Source organism: Ostrinia nubilalis, chromosome 22, assembly GCF_963855985.1.
Source record: "Ostrinia nubilalis chromosome 22, ilOstNubi1.1, whole genome shotgun sequence".
Classification (NCBI taxonomy): Eukaryota; Metazoa; Arthropoda; class Insecta; order Lepidoptera; family Crambidae; genus Ostrinia; species Ostrinia nubilalis.
The window spans coordinates 4,095,893-4,122,445 of NC_087109.1; the positions used below are offsets into that span (position 1 = coordinate 4,095,893).

Sequence of the window (26,553 nt, forward strand, 5' to 3'; positions counted from 1 at the left end):
ACTCTTGGCAAGTGCTCCAATAATAGTCTCTGGTAAGTTAGAAAGGGTCGTGTTCTTCCAGTGGACACTAGATGACTTCATGATGAGTGTCGTGGCCAGTATATGCTCCTTATGCTATTGGCTAGTCTTGCTCAACGCGCAGGGCCCGGCGGCGCGCGGCTGGCGCTGCGTGGGCGCGCCGCCGCACGAGCTGCTGCTGCGGCTGGCCAGCGTCACGCAGGTGCACAAGCTGCAGCTGCTGGCCCACCATCAGCTCATCCGTGAGTACTGTTCCTGGTTTGAAAGGGCCAGCGTGGAGAGCGTAGGCCAAGTCCTCTATTGCCTCAGGAAGTTAGAGAGGGTCTTTCTCTACGTGCGTGCGTCGCCAGCCCTAAGCTAATAAATATCAAGTCATCCGTAAGTAAAGTATGTTAGTCAGGCCCCTCGTTTTCAAGACCTGTGCAAGTGAGGGCTGTGCTCCCTGCAATGGAGACTAAATGACATGATGATGAAAGGTGTCCTGGCCAGCTATGCTCCATTCCACTCATCGTTCGTAAGTACAGTGAGTTCCAACAGGGCCAGAGGGTCATGCTCTTGCAGTGGACACTAGATGACGTGCATGATGAAGGGTATGCTACTTTTTAGTTGAACTCTTCCGTGTGTAGCAAAGTTGGAACAGTCCTCTTCTTTTCCATGGCACATTCTTACTAATTAAGTAACCAAGGAATCATGGTCAGCTAATGCTTTAGCGGATTCGTAAGTACACCAAGTACCAAGGCTCCTCTACAGTAAGTAACAGCAGGCTCCTAATTCTATTGGGTACTCTTGGCAAGTGCTCCACTAATGGTCTCTGGTAAGTTAGAAAAGGTCGTGTTCTTCCAGTGGACACTAGATGACTTCATGATGAAGGATGTCGTGGTCAGTATATGCTCCTCATGCTATTGGCTAGTCTTGCTCAACGCGCAGGGCCCGGCGGCGCGCGGCTGGCGCAGCGTGGGCGCGCCGCCGCACGAGCTGCTGCTGCGGCTGGCCAGCGTCACGCAGGTGCACAAGCTGCAGCTGCTGGCGCACCATCAGCTCATCCGTGAGTACAGACTCTTGCTGATAAGATAAGGCTACAGCTAAAGTGGGGAGTGCAGGCCAAGTCCTCTCTTTGCCTCTGAAAAATTAGGCAGTGCTCCTGCAGCGATGATGAAAGGTGTCCTGACCAGCTATATGCTCCATTCCACTCATCGTTCGTAAGTATAGTGACAACAGGGTCCGCGGGTCATGCTCTTGCAGTGGACACTAGATGACTTCATGGTGAAGGGAATGTGGCCAGCTGTATGCTACTTTCAGTTGAACTCATCCGTGTGTAGCAAAGTTGGAACAGTCCTCTTCTTTTCCATGGGACATTCTTACTAATTTAGTAACCAGGGAGTCATGGCCTACTATTACGCCCCTGCAGCGATAATGAAAGGTGTCCTGGCCAGCTATATGCTTCATTCCACTCATCGTTCGTAAGTACAGTAACAACAGGGCCAGAGGGTCATGATCTTACAGTGGACACTAGTTGACTTCATCGTGAAGGGTATGTGGCCAGCTGTATGCTACTTTCAATTGAACTCATTCGTAAGTGTAGCAAGTTAGAGCAGGCTTCTTCTTTTCCATGGGACATTCTTGCTAACTACCCAGGAAATCAGGGTCTGCTATGTGCTTCAGCGTATTCGTAAGTACCAAGGCTACTCTACTGTAACTAAGAGCAGGCTCCTCTTTCTATTGGGCACTCTTGGCAAGTGCTCCACTAATAGTCTCTGGTAAGTTAGAAAAGGTCGTGTTCTTACAGTGGACACTAGATGACTTCATGATGAAGGGTGTCGTGGCCAGTATATGCTCCTCATGCTATTGGCTAGTCTTGCTCAACGCGCAGGGCCCGGCGGCGCGCGGCTGGCGCAGCGTGGGCGCGCCGCCGCACGAGCTGCTGCTGCGGCTGGCCAGCGTCACGCAGGTGCACAAGCTGCAGCTGCTGGCGCACCATCAGCTCATCCGTGAGTACAGACTATAGACAGAGTCTTGCTGATAAGAAAAGGTTACACCCAAAGCCAGCAGCTATTGGCACACCATCAGTTCATTCGTGAGTAATAAAGTCAAGTCCTCAATGTGCCTCTGGTCAATTAAAGAGGATCGTGCTCTTGCAGTGGACACTAAGTGACCACATGATCCTTTTTTCCATCGGTCACTCTTAGCAAGTTCCCAGGGCTGCTGCTGTGGCTGGCTAGCGTCACGCAGGTGCACAAGCTGCAGCTGCTGGCTCACCATCATCTCATCCGTGAGTACCTCTATCAGCATCTGGTAAATTAATTAGGGATGGCAGTGTTCCAGCAGTGGAGAACAATTGACCAATTGATTGATTGAAGATGAAGGGTGCGTCGTCTGCCCTCAGCGAAATATCAAGTCATCCGTGTGAAGTATGTTAGAGCAGGCCAAACCCTTAATGTGCCTTTGGTAAATTAGAGAGGGTCGTGCTCTTGCAATGGACACTAAATAACCACATAGAGGGTGTCGTCGTGGCCAGCTGTAAATTACTTTCAACTCATCCGGTTAATTAGAGCAATCCCCTGTTTAAGTTAGACTTTTAAGAAGATGAAGCTACGATAGAGGACGAGTCATGGTCAGCCAATCAGCCATACTCTACTAAAGTGCAGCCAGTTATAGATCGAAGAATTAGGGGGTCTATTTCTAAAGTTTTTATAGTAATTAGGTATATGCTCCCAACAAAATAACAAAATGTTCGAACTACTTCACAGCGGCGTGCGTGGAAGTCCTGGTGTCTGGCGGGCTCATCTCCGAAGGCGCGGCGACTCCATGCGGCGCGACATACACCAGCGTTGGCCGCGTCACTCTAGCTCGGCCTACTTCTCAAGCCAGGACCAGGGAACTCAGGTAGGCTACCTTTTCCTCTTGCTTCCATAGTCAGTAGTCCCTAGTTCTCACCAGGACCTCACGAGTAGTCGCAGTAACTGGATCGCGCTGCGCGAGTTCGCGCACTCCTGGCACACAATCAGGCGAAGTTATGAGAAGAAGTGATGACATTTATCAACGATAGCAGCCCGACGCGAAGTACCGTATTTGTGGTGTCAAGCCCCAGAAGGGGGAGAATTGACTATGAGAAGGGACATGGATCAGATAAATTTGTAGGGAGTCGAGCAAAGCGCCCGGGGAAAAGAGCCCAGAGCAAGTACCCGCGCGCTCTCCCGAGATTCGGTTCGTACGCCGTGAGGCAGGAAGAACCATGGGTGGTGGAGGGTTAGTCCCTAGTTCTGTTGCTCAATATTTTAGTCCTGGTGTCTGGCGGGCTCATCTTCGAAGGCACGGCGACTCCATGAGGCGCCACCTACACCAGGGTCGGCCGCGTTACACTAGCACGACCTACTTCACAGGCCAGGACCAGAGAACTCAGGTAGGCTACCTTCTGTTCTTGCTACCATCAGTAGTCCCTAGTTCTGTTGCTCAACATTTGAGTCCTGATGTGTTGGGCTCATCTCCGAAGGCGCGGCCACTCCATGCGGCGCGACATATACCAGGGTTGGCCGCGTCACCTGGCTCGACCTACCTTTCAGGCCAGGACCAGAGAACTTAGGTAGACTACCTTCTTGTCATCAGCTTTGCACTGTAAGTCGATCTTGAAACTTCAAACTCCTCCTAAGTATATTATGTGTTCTGCTGGAAAAGAAGAATACATTTAATAACTACCTATACCAGTCTTTTTATATTTTATAAATATTTGTTTGCAGATCAGCAGCATTGCCCGAGCCCACAGTAGCGCGTTTTGTAAAACTCAGACTATCCGGCCCACATCCACCAGCAACAGACGATGATCAGGTATGTCATTAATTTATCAGCTAATACTTTAATAACGCCCGTATTCATAAACATTACTATGAGGTCTCATAGTGCGCGTGGATGCACAGGGTCACACACGCACCAATCACAGAGCTCTATTCAACGCTATGCGTTCGATTTTCTACTTCACTAAAGCAAGCATCGTTTGAGAATACGGGCGTAAGCGTAACTAAATAATAAATCATCTCAATCATTCTGATAAACGTGAGGCGAGTAGAACCTCCTTTTACCTCTGGTAAATTAGACAGGGTCGTGCTCATAAACACAGTTAATTAAAACTATAGCTCTTTGAAAGGAATTCTGGATTTTTGGACATCACTAAAATTAAGATGCTAAAAGGTTTCCCCTAAATTTTAGCTCCCCATAGCACAGTTTTCAGTTGGATCAATATAATTCTGCATTCATGTCAGCCAATAGCTAGCATTTCTTTTGCAGGTAGCACTAATGGCAGTGAACGTCCTCGGCGAAGAAGTGGAAGAAGCGGAGAAGTCCACGCCGACATCGGCCAAGGCCGAGCCAAGTTACTCTCCATACGACGACTTGGCCTTCGTGATGTACGTCGACACGGAGATAGCGGACTTGGTCAGGACCTTGGATGAGAAGAAGAAGAACGCTGTTGCTGGTAAGTTGAAATATGTATTCAAAGCTTCAAAAACACATAATATCTATACTATATTCTTTTTCTTCTTCGTCACTACACTCTTGCCTGAGTAGTCGTGGTCGTCACACCAGGTCCGGTGGCAAGCCTCACAATCCGTCGCCATTCTTCCCGCACTGCAGCCTTTCTTGTGCACTCGTGGAGTGGACCATTGAGTGCGGTTTTGACCTGGTCAGTCCATACCAGCGCATGGGCGACCTGCCGCGCGCTCTTGTGCCCTGAACCTTTTTCTGCACGTTATTACCTTCATAAAATCCTACTGCAAAATTAACTCTTTTTAAAATCTCATCAATTTTCTCTTTTACAATGACCATAAGGGTTGCAGATCAAGAGGTAATAAGATAATTTAATTAGCTTTTTTTTTGCAAACCACATCTGGTGCCCAAACTAGGAATGGAATCCTGTGTCTTGGAATCTTCCTAAAGAATTAATTTCCCGTTTCAGAGGAGCGCTTCGAATACGCCCGCCGGCTCAAATCCGCAGGCTCTGCTCTCGCAGCCGCCGGAATCCGCATCGGGCGCTGGCGGCTGCGTAAGCGCACAGCGGCGGCGCGGGACGACTTTGAACTGGCGAGACGCATGAGGGACAGGATCGCTGATGCTTTGGCTGGGGTTAAAGAGGACCCACAGCTGTGTAGACTGTTTGAAGAAGAAGGGGTGAGTAAGTAGGTAGTTGAAGATCAAAGACAGGATACGTTTTAGAGCGTCATGTGGGAAGGCGACTTCGAGCTGGCGAGACGCATGAGGGACAGGATCGCTGATGCTTTGGCTGGGGTTTAAGAGTACCCATAGCTTTGTAGGCTGTTTGAAGAAGAAGGAGAGAACCTACTCACCAGGTAGTTGAAGATCAAAGCCAGGATATGGTTTCGAGCTGGCACATCCTATGAGAAAAAGGATCACTGTGCACTGGCTAGGGTTAAAGAGGATCGGCAGTTGTGTAGACTGTTTGAAGAAGAGGAGGTGAGTTTGAGATCATAGCCTGGGAGTGATAGCTGGCTGAGCTGGACTTACAGATGACCGCAGGAGATTTAAAACTATAGTAAGGCTGCAAAAAGTTGGTGTTGAAAGATGATTTCGAGCTGCATCCCAATCTCCACACCTCTGGAGCAGGATTGTGACGCACTGGTCGGGGTCAAAGAGGACCCTAGCTGTGGAGCCTGTTTAAGGAGGGGTTTATGGTTATGAACTGGATTCAATTATGAGAGAAAGTCGCGTAGGGAAACGCAACGCATGAACGCCCTCGAGCTTATATTATGGTAAAGCCCGGTTCGTGAGCACGTAGAATTTTGTCCAATGACCCCAAGCTACCCATCCTTATCGCTCGCGCGTAATTATATTGCTGTCGCGACTGTGCGACTGGCACCCGCAGTGAGTGTGCGAGCGCGATAGCAACATAAATACGCGCGAGCGATAAGGATGGGTAGTTTGGGGTCATTGGACAAAATTCTACGTGCTCACGGACCAGACTATAACTGTTGAAAGACACATCAAAACTAGGCCCTTTGCCTTTTCCAGCCGGATTCCCGCAACGACTCGTCCATGCCGCAAGAGTACGACTTCTCCCACCACCTGTCGCCGTCCGTAGTGGCTGGCTCGCTCAGCCTGGACATCCCCTCGCCGGTACCGCCGCTGGAGGAGCCGGAACAGCAGGAGTACGCGAATGGAGATGAGGAGGAAGTCACCAATATGCCTAGTGTAAGTGTTTTCACCATGTTTTGGTAGGTACTTGGAAGAGGGCAATACGAAAGACAGATAGATTTTGAGAGTTTGATGGGTTTCGTATTTTTCTTTGGTGGTGAAATATCATCTAACTTTCATTAGATCCAGATGCTCATGTTCTATGCTTTCTCGTATGCAAAATTAATGTTGCTCTCAGTTTGGTTAGATCGATCAACTTCTCTGAAAAGGCTGAAAAGAGCTATGATTCAGCGCTTGAGAGAGCTTTGTGAAACGATTGGTCCAAATGGATAATTCCTAAATGTGACAAAGAAAATCACTCTAAAAGTGATTTTCTTTGTTACAATAAACTCTACCAACAAAGATGTCGTGTTGATAAACCCTTAATAAATTCCAGTCTCCCGTCCAAACGTTACAAGAAGACATCCGACCGATATCTCGCGAACCGACCCCACCACCACCACCACCGCAAGAAGACAAAGTTGACAAAGCCCAGAAGAAGATAGAAGAAGAAGTTCACAGGAAGATAGAAGACGAACTGAGGAAAGAGACTGATAGCCCAAGGAGGAGTATTACGCCAAATGCTGCCAATGGTGGGTACCATACCAACTTTTTTCCCTTAAGAATGGTGCACAAATGTATACAACCAGTGTACTCACCATGAGTTCACGTTAGGTGTGCTCGCAAGCGAGTACGTCAAAAAATCTATGGAGATGTTATTTCTTGAAGGTAGCCGCTAGGGGTGCTGCACAATATTATGTCATACATTTACGCCCGTACTCACAAACATTACTATGAGGTCTCACAGTGCTCGTGGACACACTGGGTGACACAAGAGCCAATCACAGAGCTCTATTGAACGCTGTGCGTTCGATTTTCTGCTTCACCTAAGCAAGCATCGTTTGTGAATACGGGCGTTATTGTCATTATTCGATTTTGCTAGCGAGCATACCTAACGTAAACTCATGGTAAGCACACTGATCAAGCTAACTGCGCACTTCCCTGCCGGGCTAGGCTATGCGCGCCGTGATAAAATCTTATCGACGATTTTAGACGACAAATGTATGGGCCTATCGCGTAAAATCGATAAAATGGCTGGAATGCAACTCTCCCTCCCACTTACCCGTACACCTCCCTGCGTTCGCCATACGAGCGTCGATGTGACGTCACGGCTTCCAGGTGCGCAGTTAACTCGACCAAGTTGTAATAAGTAAACATTATTACTGTTTCCAGGTACTTTAGTAAGACGTAGAAATAAAAGTGCAGGACCTAGGTCTACATTCGAAGCTTATGAAGAGAGGCTGCTACCAGCTCTGAGGCAGTAAGTAAACTGTATTTAGTTTCTATTGAGTTGATTTTTAAGTGATTAAATTCTAGAATATAATAAAAGTGAATTTTTTTTGGCAAAGTATTTATTCTAAAGGTAGTAATTCGAATTAAATCCATGAGGTCTCATTTAATAAAGGTCTTTACGCCATAAGCATTTGGCAGTGCCTTCTACTGCAACATTAACATGAAAAGTATTGATGATTCCAAAATTTTTACTTCTCTAACAAATTGCTTAACCTGATTAAAATTCTTTATAAGAGCTACATCATTGGTTGTAGTAACTTACTTTTCAAATTGCTTGCACTCAGCTCTCCAAAGAACCAGAGCTTTGACCAAAGGTATGGGAAGAACGATTGGGCTAACTTTATTTGTTCTAAATGTTGCTATAGTCTGATCTGCGAGCACGTAGAATTTTGTCCAATGACCCCAAGCTACCCATCCTTATCGCTCGCGCGTAATTATGTTGCTGTCGTGCTCGCACACTCACTGCGGGCGCCCGTCGCACGCGCGAGCGATAAGGATGGGTAGCTTGGATACATTGGACAAAATTCTACGTGATCACAGACCGGGCTTTAGATGTGTCTAGATTTTAAGCTCTTTCCATTGGCTGTGTTTGGCTAAATACCCATTTTTTCTCGAAATTAATGTTATCTTACTAGTTTAGGGAACAGAATTAGTGATTTTAGGAATTAGGAACTGTTTTAGAGAATAGAACCGTAAGCTAGGTGTAAAAACGAGATAATGTTGTATTTTAGTTTACAAAAATCTAGTTTTAGAGAAGAGTTGAATCTCAAATTAAATTAGTTTAACAGTGATATCCAAAATTATTACGATAAGATTCTATTGATTTTGTAAGGCTTAGAAATAGGTAGCTAGATTGTAAAATTAGAAACAGATATGGTATTTGATTGCCAGTTTTAAATATTTGACGATTTGGTCCTAGGTAGGTAGTGACCTAATTTACTTACATTATCTTTTTACTGTGTCTCCATTTTGCGCTTTCCTTTACTAGCCTTTTACTTTTTGCATGTGCTATTAGCCTAAAAATCTTTGTTCTACTTAGTTATCTGGTGATGACGACCATCTGGTGTGGTCTAAAAACCCTGCAGAATAACGGGTTTCTGCATATACTGCAAATGAAGCGAGCATTTTTACTTCTCGTTGACTTGGTCGCCATAATGCCAACCCTGCTTACTTTCGGGCTGAATATTGGTGGAATAAAATGAACTAAATTCTGATTTTGCAATCGTTTCTTCAATATGCCTCTGCACATCTCTGTATAACGGCTATTGGCTATGTGGACGTGTCTAAAAAAAATCCTACACGCGCAAGACTAACGCCCATATTCACAAACGATGCTTGCTCGAACGTACAGCGTTGAATAGAGCTCTGTGATTGGTTCGCGTGTCTCACTGTGAGACCTCATAGTAATGTTTGTGAATACGGGCGTAAAGCACGGACCAGTAACACACCTTCTGTCCTCCAGCTCGCATACCAATGAGTACCTCCGGGAGGCTCGTGAGGAGGAATGCAGTGGGGGCAGCGCCGCGTCACACCCTAGACAGCTGCAGCCTCACAAACTGAATGAGAGGGAGAGGAAGCAAGCTGCTTTGCCGATACTCATCTTTGGATACCCTCTGGTAAGACTTAACGGGACTATTCCCACCTCTCGTTCCCACGACTGCAACTCCTGTGTAGCCAGGATCTATAGCTTGACCGCCACAAAAACCCAACCAATGAAGGTCAAGTTTGTCCCGGGGGAAAGTTAAACTGTCATTGGACCCGCAACGAAATTAATCAGAAGAACATAGGAGGAGTTTGAAATTAAGGTTCGACTTCCCTCCATTGCAAAGCGGATAACAGGTGACAAAAAATTAATAGTCCCGTTAACCCCTCGCACTAAGCTAAATATGCTTGTATCACGAGTAAGCTCCACAATAGTCGAGCGGCGACGGGGACCGACCGTGGGCAGGCCTCCTACTAGGTGGATCGACGATCTGGTAAAGGTCGCGGGAAGAGCCTGGATGCGGGCAGCGCAGGACCGTTCATTGTGGAAAACCTTGGGGGAGGCCTTTGTCCAGCAGTGGACGTCATTTGGCTGAAAAGTAAGAAAAAGAAGACGGGGACCGAACTCGCGTTCCCCAAGTCGGTCAGTCCGACCCCTTCACCGTTCAGCTATCGTGGCTTCAAAGTAGGTACCTGAAAGTAGAGACCACGGCATATCAAAGCAAACACTGTGACATCTTGTGCAGTTGTAATAGTTGCTATTTTGCAACAAACATTTTAGTCTGATAGATCTGCTGTCGTCTCTACCATTGCTAACCTCTAAAAATACCATCACGTAAATCCTGAGCAACAAATCCTGAATTTGCCACCGTTCCACAAACTAAGTAGTTCCTCAATGTTATTTCTGACCATCGCCTTTCTATATGATGCTTTACCCAGGCTTTTCACTTAGTGAACCACCGACCGGGGTGTGGGAAGTGTCTGTAGTTGAAAATGTAGAGCTACAGGCCAAGCTGGAACAGTCGTTCCTTTCGTCTCTTGTGTGGTGTACAATAATGACGTGTGTTATATCTTCTACTCTATCTATTGATGATGATTAACTACTAATGGCGCATTTCCCTTCCCAGGTAGAGAAGTTCTACTCCAAGAACTACCTAGACAAAGAAGAAGGCCTAGCACGCCTCCGGGCAGAACTGACGTCACCATCCAATGGAAGCACCAAGACGTCTCCCAACAAGACAGCCCGAGCAGCTGCCCTGCTGCTGCAGAGGACCTTGAGGGATAAGGTCTTCTCTGTGTACAGCCAGGCCAATGAGGTGGTCAGGGTGCTGTTTCAAGACTTCGTCCCTGACAGGTGAGGTGTGCCTTTGTTAATTAAACTTTTTGGGCAGGACTCAGGTAGGTATATGTCACCATCCAATGGGAGCACCAAGACGTCTCCCAACAAGACGGCCCGAGCGGCTGCCCTGCTGCTGCAGAGGACCTTGAGGGATAAGGTCTTCTCTGTGTACAGTCAGGCCAATGAGGTGGTCAGGGTGCTGTTCCAAGACTTCGTTCCTGACAGGTGAGGTGTACTTTTGTTAATGAAACATTTGGGCAGGACTCAGGTAGGTATATGTCACCATCCAATGGGAGCATCAAGACGGCTCCCAACAAGACGGCCCGTGCGGTTGCCCTGCTGCTGCAGATGACCTTGAGGTATAAGGTCTTCTCCGTGTATAGCCAGGCCAATGAGGTGGTCAGGGTGCTGTTCCAAGACTTCGTTCCTGACAGGTGAGGTACACTTTTTGGATTAGTAAACAAGACTTCAGTCTTTGTCCAAGCCTGATAGTATCATCTACTTAAACAAAATTTTAAGAATGGAGAATTATTTTCCTCAAGACGAGAACTACTGTCAAGGAGCATTTTATTGTTTCTGAAGACTCTGAGTGTATTATTTTGTTTCTCTAACAATTTTGACTTTTTAGTTTTTTCCCAGTATTCTTACCACAAAGTCACAGCCAAATCTTTTTAGACCCAAGTTACTGGACCAGGCGTGTTCTATCCATTCCTGTTCATATTTCACATTTTGGATCACAGTTAGCGCTCTCTCACTGAGACATCCCATTTTTTTGCAGGAACCGAAACACCGATCCGTTTGAATTTGATTTAAAACACTTGTTCACACGATGAGTCCAATTTTGCGGAATCCAGTATTCCAGTAATGCGGATTGCCGTGGGATAGGGCCCTGCTGAGTGTACTGTGCTTTGTACATCCGTTGATTAAGTAACTACCTACATCTATTTAAGTATTAATCATATTTCAGAGTGTGCGCGGCAGAAGTGGGTCGATGCTTAGAGAAACTTCTCCCAGAACTGCTTCGAGCCTGCGGGGACCCCGCTCCCCGCGTCCACTCTACTGCCCAGCACACTGTCTTGACTGTCGCTGACTGTCCCCAAGTCAGGTTAGTTCCAATTCCAAACTATTAGTTTACCAAAGTTTTTAGTTTACCTTGGGTTCTCTTTGCTTTGCACCGTAGTTAGTGTCAGACTTGTAGAAGTAGGAATTCTACAACTTGGATTCTTTTTGGAACTTAGGTTTAGCATCGTCGCCGACTGTCCTTAGGTTAGTGTTATACTGGTAGAAGTCGTAACTTTTCAACTTTGTGTCGCTTTGATCAAGTTAGGTATTTTGAGCTGGTTTGATGCGATAAATTCACGAGATTGATTTAGGTACAGAAAATATGACCCTTGTTGATTGTTGATTTTTAGCTGGACCATCCATTTTTACTTGCATTTCCAACAATCTTTGTTTCAAAAAATTTCCAAGCTTTAGGAACTCTCCATTGCGTTTGCGAATTGGCGACGATGACTTCATAACCATCAGATGACCAACAAGTCTTTGCAAACTCTTATGTTCGCTTGTCTATTGTATTGGGTTTCTGTAAAAATAGGCTTAAGCTTAGAAATAAATAAATAAAAATAAATAAATAAAAAATGTTGAAAAAAATCTCAAATCTTGCAAACGCTTTATAAGATACTAAAGTTTCCAAGCTTACACCGTGTACTCTTGCAGGAGCCTCCACATCATCCCGCAACAGCTGGTCCGTCCGGTGGCCGCGTCCATGCACCCTCGCCTGGCGCTCTCCCGTCTACAAATGCTGGAACAACTGCTGCTCAGCCACGGGATATCCACTGATAAGAACAGGTACAGAAATAGCACTTGTTCAACTAGGTTCGTTCGTTCGTTCGTTTCAGCCAATGAGGGTTTTCGCGATTAATAAATCCACCAGATGGCAATACGTAGACGCGAGGTCCAAATGCTGCGTGATTGGTGGATTTTGACATATCTGTCAATGTCATGTCAAAAATAACCAATCATGCAGCATTTGGACCTCGCGTCTACGTATTGCCATCTGGCGGATTTTTCAATCGCGAAAACCCTCATTGACATCCACTGCCCAAAGTGGACAAAGGCCTTCCCCATGGTTTTCCACAATGAACGGCAATCAAGTGGCAGTGGGCGGGGCACATAGCTCGTACAGACGATGGCCGTTGGGGCAGAAAAGTTCTCGAGTGGCGACCACGGGCTGGAAGACGTAACGTGAGCAGGCGTCCTACTAGGTGGACCGACGACCTGGTAGGTCGCGGCAAGAACCTGGATGCGGGCAGCGCAGGATTCAACTAGGATACTAAATTATGCTATAGTATAAAAATGAATAATAATCTCATTACGGGTTCAATGATAGTTTATCTTTCCCCCGGGACAAAGTTGGACTTCATTGGTTGGGTTTTTATTCGGCGGTCAAGCTAGATCCTGGCTACATAGAAGTTGCAGCGGTGGGAACAAGAGGTTGGAATAGTCCCGTTCCTCGTAATTTTTATTTATTAAATTTTTTTTGCACAAAGTACAAAAGATGATTACCTCAATATTCCTAATTTTGTTCAGTTCTGGTAAAAAAAGAGAATACTCCCTAATCCTGGAAGAAAAATGGGAAAGAAAAACAAATTTTAGGGGACACCCGGATTTGAACCGGGGACCTACCGATCTGCAGTCGGTTGCTCTGCCACTGAGCTATATCCCCTTTGAATACTCCAACGAAAATAAGATACAGATTCGATTCACCTGTAGTTACTGGGAATAGTTAGTATGTTTTCTGCAGCGGAAGCGGCTGCTATGATGCTGGATTCTGTTGATAGCGTGTGTCATCATCATTTTAAATTTTTATTGAAATTATACGCAGTGATATTACATAGTATGACGCACAAATGATTGAGTATGTGCCGCTCTCGGTAATATTCTTCCTTCAGGTCCAGAGAATTTGTATCTTTTCTTAGATTTTCAGGATCAGGAATATTCCCGAGACTAACGTGACACCTCTCTAGGCATATTTCCGGCAACGGCCTTCCATTAGCTCGTCATGCCACTGACCTAGTGGTTTGCCATGTGTCACTTTTGTCTGAATTCCTTCAACCCTGGGGTTTGCTGTTGTGGCCTTACGGTGCGTCTGCTATGTTACTGGCTCCGTACACTTGCTTTCTTTTTGATGTAGATGGGTGAATTTCAACAAGTGCATATTTTTGCCTAATTTTGGTGGAAATTGTTATTTGTGTATTTTTATTCTTTAATTATAGATCAAATTTATTGGAAACTTATACTGTTTCTAAAATGATTAAGACATTAAATTTTGTCCAGTAGTTTTTTAGATTTTCCTTACACCAAAATTAAGAGAACACCAAAATTTATATTAAAGCACCAAAATTAGAAAATGTGCTGTCAGTCGGTCATATCTTAGTGCCAAGCTCAAGAAATGGTTTTAAATTTACCAGCACCGACTCCAAAAATATTAATCATGGTATATTGTCCTAATAAATAAATAACGACGTACTTATTTTCTACTTTTAAGTGATTGTTGGCGTCGGTTTTAATTTTTTTGTTAAAATTATTTTTTTTTCATGCTTTTTAGTTGATTAGTCCTTGTTATTGTCACTGAAGAGGGACAGAACCTATGTTTAATGTGATTAAGACTATAATTTTCCATTTTGTAATGGAAAATTATAGTCTTAATCACAATCCAAGTGTAAATAATCTTCCTAGCAAAATACAGGCTCCCTACTTTAAATATCGGCAACTAAAAAGTATCAATGTATCATGTGTCAATGTATGTATCAACAAATGAGTATTGAGTATCATCTAACTCGTAACTTATGTTGTTTGACCTTTCGTCATCAGCTCATCTTAAATACCTGAAATAATACAACTGTATGTACATACCTACCTAAAATATTTAAAGAATTATCCTCCAACTCCTAAGCGTTAAGGAGTTTTACCTTCCATCATCACCTCATCAACATTAGATGATGAGTACTTAAATAACTTTAGAAAACGTATTGCATTCCTACAAAATTTGAGGTTTACTCTCGATTTCCCTAGGATCCCATCATCAGATCCTGACTTGGTGACAATGGGACCACCACATAAGTGTACCCTATAGAACAAAAAAAGAATTTTGAAAATCGGTTCACAATTGACGGAGTTAAGTCGGTTAAAAATGCTTTGGTGCACCACCAAAAACACCAAAATTGACTCACCAAAATTAGATTCTCGTTGAAAAAGCTAAATTATATGAAATCTGTTTTAAATATAACAATAACATTTTAACACATGGTATGAAAACAGTTCCTTTACATTATACGAGGAATTCAACTAAAAAGAATAGCTTAGAAATCTTATACAAAAAGACACCAAAATTGCAGAATTGTTGTCCGTTTAAAAAAAAACAACACATTTACGTTTTTGGCGGGAAGACGCAGAGGTCTTGCACCCGTCTGCCGTCACTGCTCGCGGGGGCGGTACTAAACCTAACGAATGATGGGAGTGTTTAAATCCTGTTTGATCTTTAAAGAAACTGACGTGCTATTTCATTATTGACACCAAAATCATAAATTTTTCGCGGACAAAACTTAAGGACGTGACTTAATCACAGTTATTTGGGAAACTTGCTTAATTTGGTAATCTTAGATAATAGATAGGTTGTATAATCCAAAAATATACTTTTTCCCTAAGTTCTGTTTTGATCTTCAGCTAAAAAAATACATATCGATAGTGGAAGTATCAATTAATGTAAGGGACATTTTGGACAAAATGAGTTATATATACCAACGCATTCAGAATTTTCGGCTCTATCGATTGGTATACTTGAAATGTTGATATCTTTAAAAAAATGTCCCTTACCTTAAACATTTTTAGTCGTCTGAATACGACTTTTGGGGAAACAAATGATTTAAAGGACGTAAATTCCTTTTAATAATACAATTCAGCCCTTACCCTAAACTGTTGGTTTTAACTTTTGAACTCATTGAACCTTACTTCATTTAAAACTTTTTGATTTATTATAATTAGGCCCTTACGTTAATATGCATATAGGATATCAATTACTTTTTTTGGTGGTGATATGCATTTAATGCCTCCCACTCCTACTACACTTATGAACACTAAGTTGTCTTGTTTCTATCTTTTTTCTGTTCATTTTTACGCAGTTGGGTTTTTGACCGAGGGGCTGAAGGCTCTTCAGAAGCTGTTCAATTCCGTCATCCTCGAAGGAAAAACGCCTACGGTATGGCACAGAAGTGTGGTGACACTCTTCTTCAAAAAAGGCGACAAAACCTTGTTGAAGAATTATAGACCCATCTCACTTCCGAGCCATGTCTACAAGCTGTTTTCGAGAGTCATTACGAATCGTCTCGCTCGTAAGCTCGATGACTTCCAGCCTCTCAATCTCTCAATCGCTTTAGTACACCACATACATACGCCACGGCAAATTATACAGAAGACCGAGGAGTATAGTCAGTCACTTTGCCTGGCGTTTGTGGACTATGAGAAAGCTTCGATCGAGACCTGGGCAGTACCTACTACAGTTTCTCCAACGGTGTCAAATTGACTACCTATATCGATACATCGAAATGTTGAAAGGCTTGTACGAAAACGCCACAATGTCGTTCCGTCTCCAGGATCAAGACTCGAAACCAGTTGCAGCAGCAGACAGGGGGAACTGAAAACTCCGAAACTGTTTCTGGACTGGAACGGATTCGGCATAAATATCAACGGTGACTAAATAACCCACCTTCGATTCGCAAACGATATCATAGCCATGGCTGAGACCGTGGAAGATCTAGGCACAATGCACAATGGCCTGAGTCGAGCCTCTCAACAAGGGGGTCTTAAAATGAAACATGGACAAGACAAAATCATGTCAAATGTCCGTGTTGCACCCACTCCTCTAAAGGTTGGATACTCTACACTCGGCAGTTGTTGACACTTATATATACCTAGTACAAACAGTCCAGTTAGGCTGGTTATAGTGTCACGCGGACCGTCCAGTGCGGATCCGCTTCACACAGCCGATCTGTAAACTTCGAGGAAGCGTTTTAGAGTAATGCGGTCCGCAGGAATCGCTCGCTCCCTATCAGTTCATACAGATTGGCTGTGCGGAGCGATCCGCACTGACGGTCTGCGTGACACTAAAACCAGCCTTAGGTAGGTCTAACTTCGAGGAAGAGGTCAATCGTCGAATCCAACTCGGCTGGCAACGTTCAGGAATCTTCGTGATATTCTCACGTCTGAAATATCGCACTGTCTCAAGACAAAAGTCTTTGATAACTTATGGATCTGAGACATGGTCGCTTACTGTGGGCCTCATAAGAAGACTCAAGGTCAAAGGCGATGGAGCGTGCTATGCTCGTAGTGATTGCACCAGAAATGACGTGATCCGCAGGAGAACCAAAGTGACTGACATAGTCCGCAGAATCGCTAAAATCAAGTGGCAGTGGATGGAGCTCGTAGCTTGCAAAGCTGATGGCCGCTGGGGCAGAAAAATTCTTGAGTGGCGACCACGAGCTGGAAGACGTAATGTGCTGCAGACCCCCACTAGGTCGACCGACGATCTGGTGAAGGTTGTAGGAGGTGCCTGGATGCGGGTGGCGCAGGACCGGTTGTTGTGGAAATCCTTGGGGGAAGACCTTTGTCCAGCAGTGGACGTCATTCGGCTAAAACGAACGAACGATAATTGAAAAAAAAAACCTAACTGCGTAAAAATGAACAGAAAAAGATAGAAACAAGACAACTTGTTCACAAATGCAGACGTAGGCATCATCAGTGACTAAATGTTTTGTTGGTGATGTGTATTTGATGCCTCCAACTGCATTTGTGAACACTAAGTTGTCTTGTTTCTATCTCTTCTCTTCGTTTTGTTAATGAATACTCGAATGCAACCTCTACTTACATCAGGTTTCAATGTTAAAATTGTCAAGTTACAATAATATTACTGTCGTGTTTATTCTTAAATGTACCTTACAACATACATGACATTCCATACTGTGAAATTTCAACATTGTAAGGTACAGTCAAGCTCGTTTTTTTAATGTAAGGGACATGCTATCTTTTAAACTACCCATTTTTCGAAAATTTGGCGTTTATATTATGAAAGAACAGAAAATTCTAAGAAACTTTGCCAATGAAACTATTTAAATCGTAACATCACATAAAAAGATATTGAGGTATAAAGAAAAAAAAAATCGTTTTTTGGCTCTCCTGAAAAGTCGTGTTTTGTCCCTTACAGTAATTGATATTTCCACTATCGATATTGTAAGAAATTAAGGATGTGGACACTGCACCAAAATTAGAAACGCTTAGTTCAATTATTATTTGTCGAATTTGTAAAAGAAAATACTCATTAATAATATTGTCCTCAAAATGGAACCTCTGTATATTTTCTTGTAAAAAAAAAATCAAAGTTCTATGTCATAAAAAACATATGATTTTCAGCTACGCCGCTCAAAAAATGTGTTTGGGAAATTGACCCAGATACATAGGTAGTTATGCAGAGACTAGTTCCATTTGATCTCTCTATTTTAAATTGAAAAGAACATTATAGGAATGCGATTGGGAACAGCACTGCACACACTTTTATGTATAAGGCGTCTTCCATTAGCTCGTCACGTGTTGTGTTACGAGTGCTCAGACCCTGAGAGGTAGTGGATCCAGTGGCCTAGAAATGCCTCCCCTAGAAGATCTTCCATCGGCACGTCATGTTGTATCTGATAAATCAATCCTCTTACCCTGGTGTTCCAGTGGCCTCACATTCCGCCGCCTAGCCGAATGCCGCCGGATCGCGTGCTCCTAGCAGCGTACGCGCGTTCCCCGCGCGTGGTGCGCGCGCAACTCCCGCATGATGACGCACTTTCATCCTCTATATCTTTGATACCAAATAAATATTTTTTCTTTCTTTCTTTCTTTCTCTATTTTTATCTGATGTAGTTAGTTAGTTAGTTTTGAGGGGCAATCGAATACCGCACTTAGCCTCATGATTGGGCCATTGTGCACGATTTGTGGTTTATCTTCCTACTCCAACCACCCCAGATCCCCCCAGAAGGCGAGCAGCCCGTCTAGGCTGCTACAGGCCTCCTGTAGCGATCTGATAATGAATGCGATAGGAATATTAGGGAATGTTCTTTAGCATAGCACATGCACACTTCTAGGTGTATTTTCTGAGCAGCGGTCTGACTGACAGTTGACAGTGCGTTTTCCATTACTTCGGGACGTATTGTGGTTGTGTGACGTGAGCTTTGTCTGACCCTGTGGTGTGGTGGTTCCAGCGGCCTCACAGTCCGCCGCCTAGCAGAATGCGGCGCAGCAGGCGCGCAGCACGCAGCTGGCGCAGTGCGCGCAGCAGCGGAGTGCGTGCTCCTAGCAGCATACGCGCGTTCCCCGCGCGTGGTGCTCTCTCTCTATTTTAATTTGATAAGAACTTTATAGGAATGCGATTGGGAACAGCACTGCACACACTTTCAGTGGCGGGGCAAGACCTAAATTTGATGTGGGCAAGACAGATTTCGCGAGGCCTTGTTCTGTGGCGACCTGAAGACGGATTTTATAAAAAAAAAACGGGTCTATTCATTGACAGTTTCTGATTTCTTGATTCAGTGATTATTTTTAAAGGAATATTGCGCCAAAGAATAATGTTCGTCACTTAAAACCGTGTTGTTGCTTAATTTTGTGTCTGATTATGGCTGAATTTGTTTGGAAAAAAATATATTTTTTTAACTACCTACATACATTGTTTAGCTATCAAGAATTTATATTTAATAGTCAATGTTTGCATTTATTGTCGTATTGTGATATTGTCATCTCCACCTTGTATACATTTTTTCAAAATTTTTGATGCGCGAGGCCCCTTGTTCCGCGAGGCCGTAGGCGGTGGCCCACGTCGCCTACGCCTTACGCCGCCACTGCACACTTTTATGTATAAGGCGTCTTCCATTAGCCCGTCACGTGTTGTGTTACGAGTGCTCAGACCCTGAGAGGTAGTGGATCCAGTGGCCTAGAAATGCCTCCCCTAGAAGATCTTCCATCGCCACGTCATGTTGTATCTGATAAATCAATCCTCTTACCCTGGTGTTCCAGTGGCCTCACATTCCGCCGCCTAGCCGAATGCGGCGCAGCAGGCGCGCAGCAGCGGAGCGCGTGCTCCTAGCAGCGTACGCGCGTTCCCCGCGCGTGGTGCGCGCGCAACTCCCGCATGATGACGCACTTTCATCCTCTATTTTTATCTGATGTAGTTAGATAGTTAGTTTTGCGGCGCAATCGAATACCGCACTTAGCCTCATGATTGGGCCATTGTGCGCGATTTGTTGTTTATCTTCCTACTTCAACCACCCCAGATCCCCCTAGAAGGCGAGCAGCCCGTCTAGGCTGCTACAGGCCTCCTGTAGCGATCTGATAATGAATGCGATAGGAATATTAGGGAATGTTCTTTGGCATAGCACATGCACACTTCTAGGTGTATTTTCTGTGCAGCAGTCTGGCAGTCTGGCTGACAGTTGACAGTGCGTTTCCCATTACTTCGGGACGTATTGTGGTTGTGTGACTTCTTGAGCTTTGTCTGACCCTGTGGTGTGGTGGTTCCAGCGGCCTCACAGTCCGCCGCCTAGCAGAATGCGGCGCAGCAGGCGCACAGCACGCAGCAGGCGCAGTGCGCGCAGCAGCGGAGCGCGTGCTTCTAGCAGCATACGCGCGTTCCCCGCGCGTGGTGCTCTCTCTCTATTTTAATTTGATAAGAACATTATAGGAATGCGATTGGGAACAGCACTGCACACACTTTTATGTATAAGGCGTCTTCCATTAGCTCGTCACGTGCTGTGTTACGAGTGCTCAGACCCTGAGAGGTAGTGGATCCAGTGGCCTAGAAATGCCTCCCCTAGAAGGTCTTCTATCGGCACGTCATGTTGTGTCTGATGAGTTCTCTGGTGTTTCAGCGGGCTCACAGTCCGCCGCCTAGCAGAATGCGGCGCAGCAGGCGCGCAGCACGCAGCAGGCGCAGTGCGCGCGGCAGCGGAGCGCGTGCTCCTAGCAGCATACGCGCGTTCCCCGCGCGTGGTGCGCGCGCAACTCCCGCCTGACGACGCCGTCACGCGCAGAAATCTCATCTACCGACATCTGTTCCAGCAGTTCGATAGGATTGATATGCAGGTACGTTACTTCGCGATATTTATTTTTATACTGGTCACTGTATGTATCAAGATCTTTGCAATGATGCACTAAAGGGAAGTATGGTTAATTTGAAAATATCTCAAGCATTCTATTGCGAATTTTGTTGCGATACATTGTAAACTATTAATTAACGAAGCTGTCGTCAATATCTACTAACTACTTGACAAAAATGACTATTTAGGAACTCAAATGGATAAACAGTTGAAAAGCATAAAACTTTTCATAAACTTTTGTACAAACAACACTTTATGATGACATCCTCCCCCTTCCCCTTTAATTTTAGTAAAGTGACATTTTTTTGAGACCTTTCCAGCTTTTTAAACCCTGACTACGACTTCTCATTTTCCTCAGTAATTCTCCGCTTTGCAGAAAATGCTCAACCAGGCTCCGACAGAGGAACAACTACTAAACGGAGACCAGTCCATGGCGGATTCATCGCTGGAGACCGCCAGCGTCACTCAGTCCACCCGCAGTGGCACCACCAGCGGTATGACAGCGTCTTTCGGGATGTCTTCTTCTGTCGGCGCCACTTCTTCTTACAGCCTGAAGTCTATGGCGTCTTCTGGTAAGATTGTCACTTAGTTTGTTACATCTTTATTATCAAGGTCATCAAGGCTTTGATTGTTTCTCCAACTTTTCCTTATCATTAAGTCCTTTTTTTTCAAAAATTTCTAGAAATACCTCTGACACAGATATTTTGTAGTCTCGTGACGTCACTTTACACGTGGCACAACTATTACAGTATGGGGTATGGGTACGTGTTATGTGACGTCACTCTCGTTATATCCCTTCCCAGGAGGAACATTAGCACCATCAAGCCTCAGCGGAAGCTACACAACATCCAGAACGAAAAGCAGCCTGAAGAAATCCCCTACAAAGCGGTACACCCCTTCAAGAACTGCGAAAGACTTCTCCAACTACCCTGGGTACAACAAACTGAGGCTGGACAGCGCCGTCAGTCCGAAGCACTCGCCTAGATCTACTGTCAGCGCTTCTGAGAAGGTAAGGGTCAGTAGCTTCTGCTTCTATCATGAGGGTTGTCATTGTAAATAACTGGGGTCCCTGCAGCCTGGTGTCAAACTTTTTGGACCGTCATAGCTGGTATTTGATACGATTAGATCGGACAGATTGGCTGTTAAGCTTAAGGTCACGTTAGTAAGTAATTCAAGGCTGGTATGTCCTAGCTAAAGCAGGAACAAATACACAGTCTGTTCAAATTGACGCAGAGGGTGACACACGAACCAATTACAAAGCTCTATTCAACGCTGTGCGTTCGATTTGCGGGCGTTAGTCATTCTCATCATCCGTGACTGCTACGCCAATTAAGATTTTATCAGTATCAGGATCCAACCTACTGGACTCGATGACTTTACAACACTCATCATAATCCATTCCAGGTGCACTTCCAAGAGGGTCAGACCTCCGAGGTGGTCCTCCGACGCGCCAGCCGCAACGCAGAGAACCGGCACTCCATGATCCACTACGACCACGAGCCCTCCAAGCCACAGCTCAAGGAACGCCCCGTCACGGTCTACGAGCCACTGCACATAGATTACAGGGACTCTCCTACGTTAGGTGAGTCAAGGTACACTCCATGATCCACTAAGACCACGAGCCTTCCAAGCTACATCTGAAGGAACGCCCCGTCACGGTCTACGAGCCACTGCATATAGATTACAGGGACTCTCCTACGTTAGGTAAGTTTACACAGAAACGGTACAGATAGGATTTTCTTTTAAGGGAAGCGGGAAAGGAGAAGTTTTCTGAAGCGATGCACCATAAACTACTTATTTGACACATTATCGATAGGATAAAACACTATGACCGCTAATCAAACCACAAGTTAAGAAATTGAATATAGTAGACCGAAAATCAGACTCAATGTTCAAAATCATTACTTATAATCACGTGCCACCGTATTTTACTTCTTCTTCGTGTCGTGTCGATAACAAACCTATATAGGTACAGTGTCAGCCCAAAACTCCGCTACAAGAGTACCGTATTTTACTTGATATGCTATCATTCGTACAACGATGCCCTTAGGCCCAGTTTTTTGATTCATAGTTAAAATAACAAATTGTTAAATTTTGCTACTAATGGTTAAATATTAACAAAATGTTAACTAGTAGTTAAAAAATGTACTAAAAGTCAAGCTAACCATTGTTCGAAAAACATTTTTTTCTGATATTTAACCACTTGTCATTTGACATCTGTCAAATTTGACTATTGGTTATTTTAACTACGAATCAAAAAACCGGGCCTTAGTAAACAAGTCCTTCTTTAGACAAGCAATTTTTTGACGCGGTAAAAGTGGTACTTTTGATTTGGTGCCACTATAAAGCGTCTTACATGACTCTATTGTTATGATAGGTACCCTCGGGACGAGCAACATTTTTCTGATTAACAAAAAAGCCTTATACTTTGCAGGGTCCCCAAAAACCTCCAAAAACGACGTCCGCAGCATGGATTCTCTCCCCATGGATTCCCCCCAGATGTCCAGGAACGATCTTCGTTGCGACTCTGACTGTCGGAGTCTGGATTCGCCCAAGGTCAAAGCAGAGTACTTCAGGGAAAGCGTTCTGGAATCCCCGAAGCTGGTGGCTGGGTTACGGAATCTACACCTGGATGACCACAGCCAGATGGATGAGAGCGGGTATTACAGTCCTGGTAAGTTTTTAAAATTAAGTTTTCCTCCTTGGTAGTTTCGTATTTATCAGGCCTTGGGAGAGCCAGCCTGTTTGACTTAAGGATTTTTTCAATAAAGCCACCGTCTCTGATGACTTTCCTTTCTTAACCATAATGCTCAAAGCTATTCATTAATTTCATGTCGTTCTAACTGTTTGATGGGGTTTCTGGTTCCTTTTTAAATGTTAAGAAAGTGTCCTAGTCTCCTCTGGTACAATTCAAACCTAAGTATAAAGAGAAACTGGTATGCAGGAACTCATAAATAAACCAAAGCAAAGAACATGTCTTGGTGTCTTTGACTATGTACCTATCTCTTCTGAATTCCTATTGATGATTCCAATTTTGATGTTTTGTGACTGCAGGTAGACGACAGCAAATGGTGAGCAGCGACCATCAGTACGAAGGCTACGACGGAGGCCCGGTAGATGTGCCCAGCGACAATACCCCAGAACCGATTTGCCAGTGAGTAAATGAATTAGTTTAGAATTACTTAGCCCGACGGATTAGCAAGCTGAAGTGGCAATGGGCAGGGCACATAGTACGCAGAACTGACGGCCGATGGGGCAACAAAGTTCTGGAATGGAGGCCGCGTACCGGAAAACGCAGCGTGGGACGTCCACCCAAGGTGGACAGACGACCTGATAAAGGTAGCAATGTTTCAAACTGAAGTTTTGTCTTTGTATTAGTAGATCTTTCCCTCGGATCTTCATCATATCATAGGTACTTAATATAAGCCATCCCGGCGATCCCGGTAGAGTTTTGGTAGCCAAAATGAACCTGGCAACGAAAACGATGAAAAAGAGTTTAAGTTCAAATGTTTAATACTTTCCCAATTCAAGCTTTGCTGAGTTCTTCTCTCTGAAGTGATACTGTTCAAGAGTTCCAGTTCAAAACCATTTTCAACTGTTTCTTTACGATTGCCTTTGTTCACTCATCTCTTTTCTTCAATCTTAGTACAATGTCCACGTGGTGTTACTTCCCTCTTCTTGTAGTACAACGTGCACGTGGTGCGGGCGGCGCGTGCGCGCGGATGCCTTAGAGGCGCACTACTGGCGGCGCTGCGTGCTGCTGGCGTATCTTAGCCATGTGTGATACCTTAAGATACTATAATATTTTATATTAGGGCATCTTAAGAGCGTTTACACGAAGCGCGGCGTTTCAAGGGGCATCATTGGAAATGATTCGCGCGCGGCGTTTTTTAATAGTTTTCAAATGTTTATAGAAAAACAATAACAATGAATTAAATATCGTTTCAAAGTAAATATTTTAAAGAAGATGTTGTTTTATTATATTAAGCTATTTTTATGTTGAATAAAGGAAGAATATTGGTGAAAAAATCACTTCATTTGATTTTTGGGTATTTCACGTTCTTTTAATTTGTGATTTCTTATTGTAAAATGCTTAAATCTAAAAATTTTCTCAGATAACTATTTGCCCAAGGATCTATGCTATAGGATATAAATGTTTGTTAAATCGTTTTCACAGTATTTTTATAAAAATTTCAGCTTGTAAACTGACGCTAAAGTGGAAATTTACAAAACCTGTGTGGACTTATCTTGATAGAATTCTTAAATACTAAACTAATCGCAATATTTTCTCAATTAACTATTTAGACGACGAAATTGCCTAACTATTTATGCCTATAACATATTTGTAGTATTACTGGTTAATGATTGTAACGAGTTGAAAAAGTACTGTTTTTGCGCCAAACGGCGTAAACGCTCTTAAGATAAAATATTATAGTATCTTAGCCGTGTGTGACGCGCTAGTTGTTTCAATGTTTCAAACTCACACACTCACACTCAGCCCACTGAAGTTTTGTCTTTGTATAGATCTTTCCCCCGGTTCACATACAATACTTATAAGCCATCCCGGTGATGCCGGTAGAGTTTTAGCAGCCGAAATGAAGAACCTGGGAAACGACGTTATTGCAGTTGCGATGAATTATTAAAGAGTTTAAGTTCAAATGTTTAATACCCAATTCAAGTTTTTATGTCTTTGCTGAGTTATTCTCTCTGAAGTGATAGTGTAGTGTTCAAGAGTTCCAATTCAAATGTGTAAAACCCTTTTTAAGTAGGTATTTCTTTACGATTGCCTTCGTTCTCTGTTCTTCTATCTTAGTACAAACGCGTGGTTTTACTACTTCCTTCTTGTAGTACAACGTGCACGTGGTGCGGGCGGCGCGTGCGCGCGGATGCCTTAGAGGCACACTACTGGCGGCGCTGCGTGCTGCTGGCGCGCTGCCCGCGCTGCCGCGTGGCCTTGGAGGCCAGGGTGCTGCACCAACACTTGCTGGGTGAGTTACAAACTACTGTAAGAGATACAAATAGGGATGTTTCCTGGTGAAAAAAACAAGAGTTTTAATTAGTCCGTCAGTTAGCTTATCAAAAACTACTCGACACGTATTTTTCACTTTTTGAAACTAATGAAAATGTAAAGAGATAAAGCGTACCAAAGTTCTAAAGAAAAGGCTCGTGACGTTAGTGAGTGCTGCACTTTGTGACGTCGCGCGGAACTTCAACGCACTATAACTTTGTAATTATTTGTTTGATTGACAATTATAAAATTATGTGTCCAATACTTTTTTATATTAAAATTGACGGACTAAAAAAATTTTTTTAGGAAACTAGCCTATTGAGTGACAGATTCTGGAGCTGGATAACTCCGTTCCTGGGTGAGATACAGCTGTTGGGCGAGTTATTACGTGTTGAATGAGTGGGCAAAACGCCGATAGTTATGTCCCGTGTTCCCGAATATATGGCTTACCGAAGGCAACGTCAGGTTCTTAGTGGTAGGCCCTGCTGCCCTTCTATAGTCTCGCACACTAACGGCGGGCGCCCATCGCACAGTCGCGACAGCAATATAATTACGCGCGAGCGATAAGGATGGGTAGTAGGGCTTGAATACCGGAATTCCGGAATTTCGTAACTCCGGAATTTCGGATACATTTTTTCCGATATTTCAATTCCGGAACTGAAGCCAATATCGTATTCCGATATTGAAATTTTTCATAAATTATTTTAAGTTTTCAAAACGTTTAAGTCCTTGAGATATGTATTCGCAACTTTATTAGTAATAATATTAAAGAGGCAATAGGGTGAAATTCGCACTCACAGCTTTCTGCATAACCCTGGGGTCGACTGGCTGAGAATGCTCAAATAGCATTAAGTCCACCTTTTGTACTATTTTATTGTGCAATAAAGTTTTATAATAATAATAATAATAAATCAAAGCTTCAAAATGTTCGCTAGAGACAACTCTAATGGGCGAAGCCAGCTGAAGAGAGCCGTTGATAGGGTAAAACCTGTTAA

General features: G+C 44.1%; 1 protein-coding gene and 1 non-coding gene across 2 annotated transcripts in view; one reads left to right on the forward strand and one right to left on the reverse strand.

Annotated features, from left to right (window-relative positions):
- The window catches only part of LOC135082985 (uncharacterized), a 39,047-nt gene extending 13,175 nt beyond the window's left edge, over nt 1-25,872 (forward strand). Inside the window, exons 7-30 of the mRNA XM_063977747.1 lie at nt 126-301; nt 862-1,063; nt 1,872-2,006; nt 2,766-2,901; nt 3,753-3,840; nt 4,297-4,483; nt 4,964-5,175; nt 6,034-6,213; nt 6,593-6,788; nt 7,429-7,516; nt 7,833-7,862; nt 9,011-9,164; nt 10,158-10,384; nt 11,337-11,474; nt 12,086-12,217; nt 20,323-20,536; nt 20,927-21,122; nt 21,354-21,565; nt 21,955-22,132; nt 22,985-23,224; nt 23,605-23,704; nt 24,235-24,330; nt 25,399-25,538; nt 25,865-25,872. Of these exons, the coding sequence (XP_063833817.1) occupies nt 126-301; nt 862-1,063; nt 1,872-2,006; nt 2,766-2,901; nt 3,753-3,840; nt 4,297-4,483; nt 4,964-5,175; nt 6,034-6,213; nt 6,593-6,788; nt 7,429-7,516; nt 7,833-7,862; nt 9,011-9,164; nt 10,158-10,384; nt 11,337-11,474; nt 12,086-12,217; nt 20,323-20,536; nt 20,927-21,122; nt 21,354-21,565; nt 21,955-22,132; nt 22,985-23,224; nt 23,605-23,704; nt 24,235-24,330; nt 25,399-25,538; nt 25,865-25,872 (3,665 nt within the window). The remainder of the gene's footprint in view (nt 1-125; nt 302-861; nt 1,064-1,871; nt 2,007-2,765; nt 2,902-3,752; nt 3,841-4,296; nt 4,484-4,963; nt 5,176-6,033; nt 6,214-6,592; nt 6,789-7,428; nt 7,517-7,832; nt 7,863-9,010; nt 9,165-10,157; nt 10,385-11,336; nt 11,475-12,085; nt 12,218-20,322; nt 20,537-20,926; nt 21,123-21,353; nt 21,566-21,954; nt 22,133-22,984; nt 23,225-23,604; nt 23,705-24,234; nt 24,331-25,398; nt 25,539-25,864) is intronic.
- On the reverse strand, nt 13,023-13,094 carry Trnac-gca (transfer RNA cysteine (anticodon GCA)). Its single transcript has one exon. It is a non-coding gene; the product is annotated as a tRNA-Cys (tRNA).
- Nucleotides 25,873-26,553: the final 681 nt, after the last annotated feature.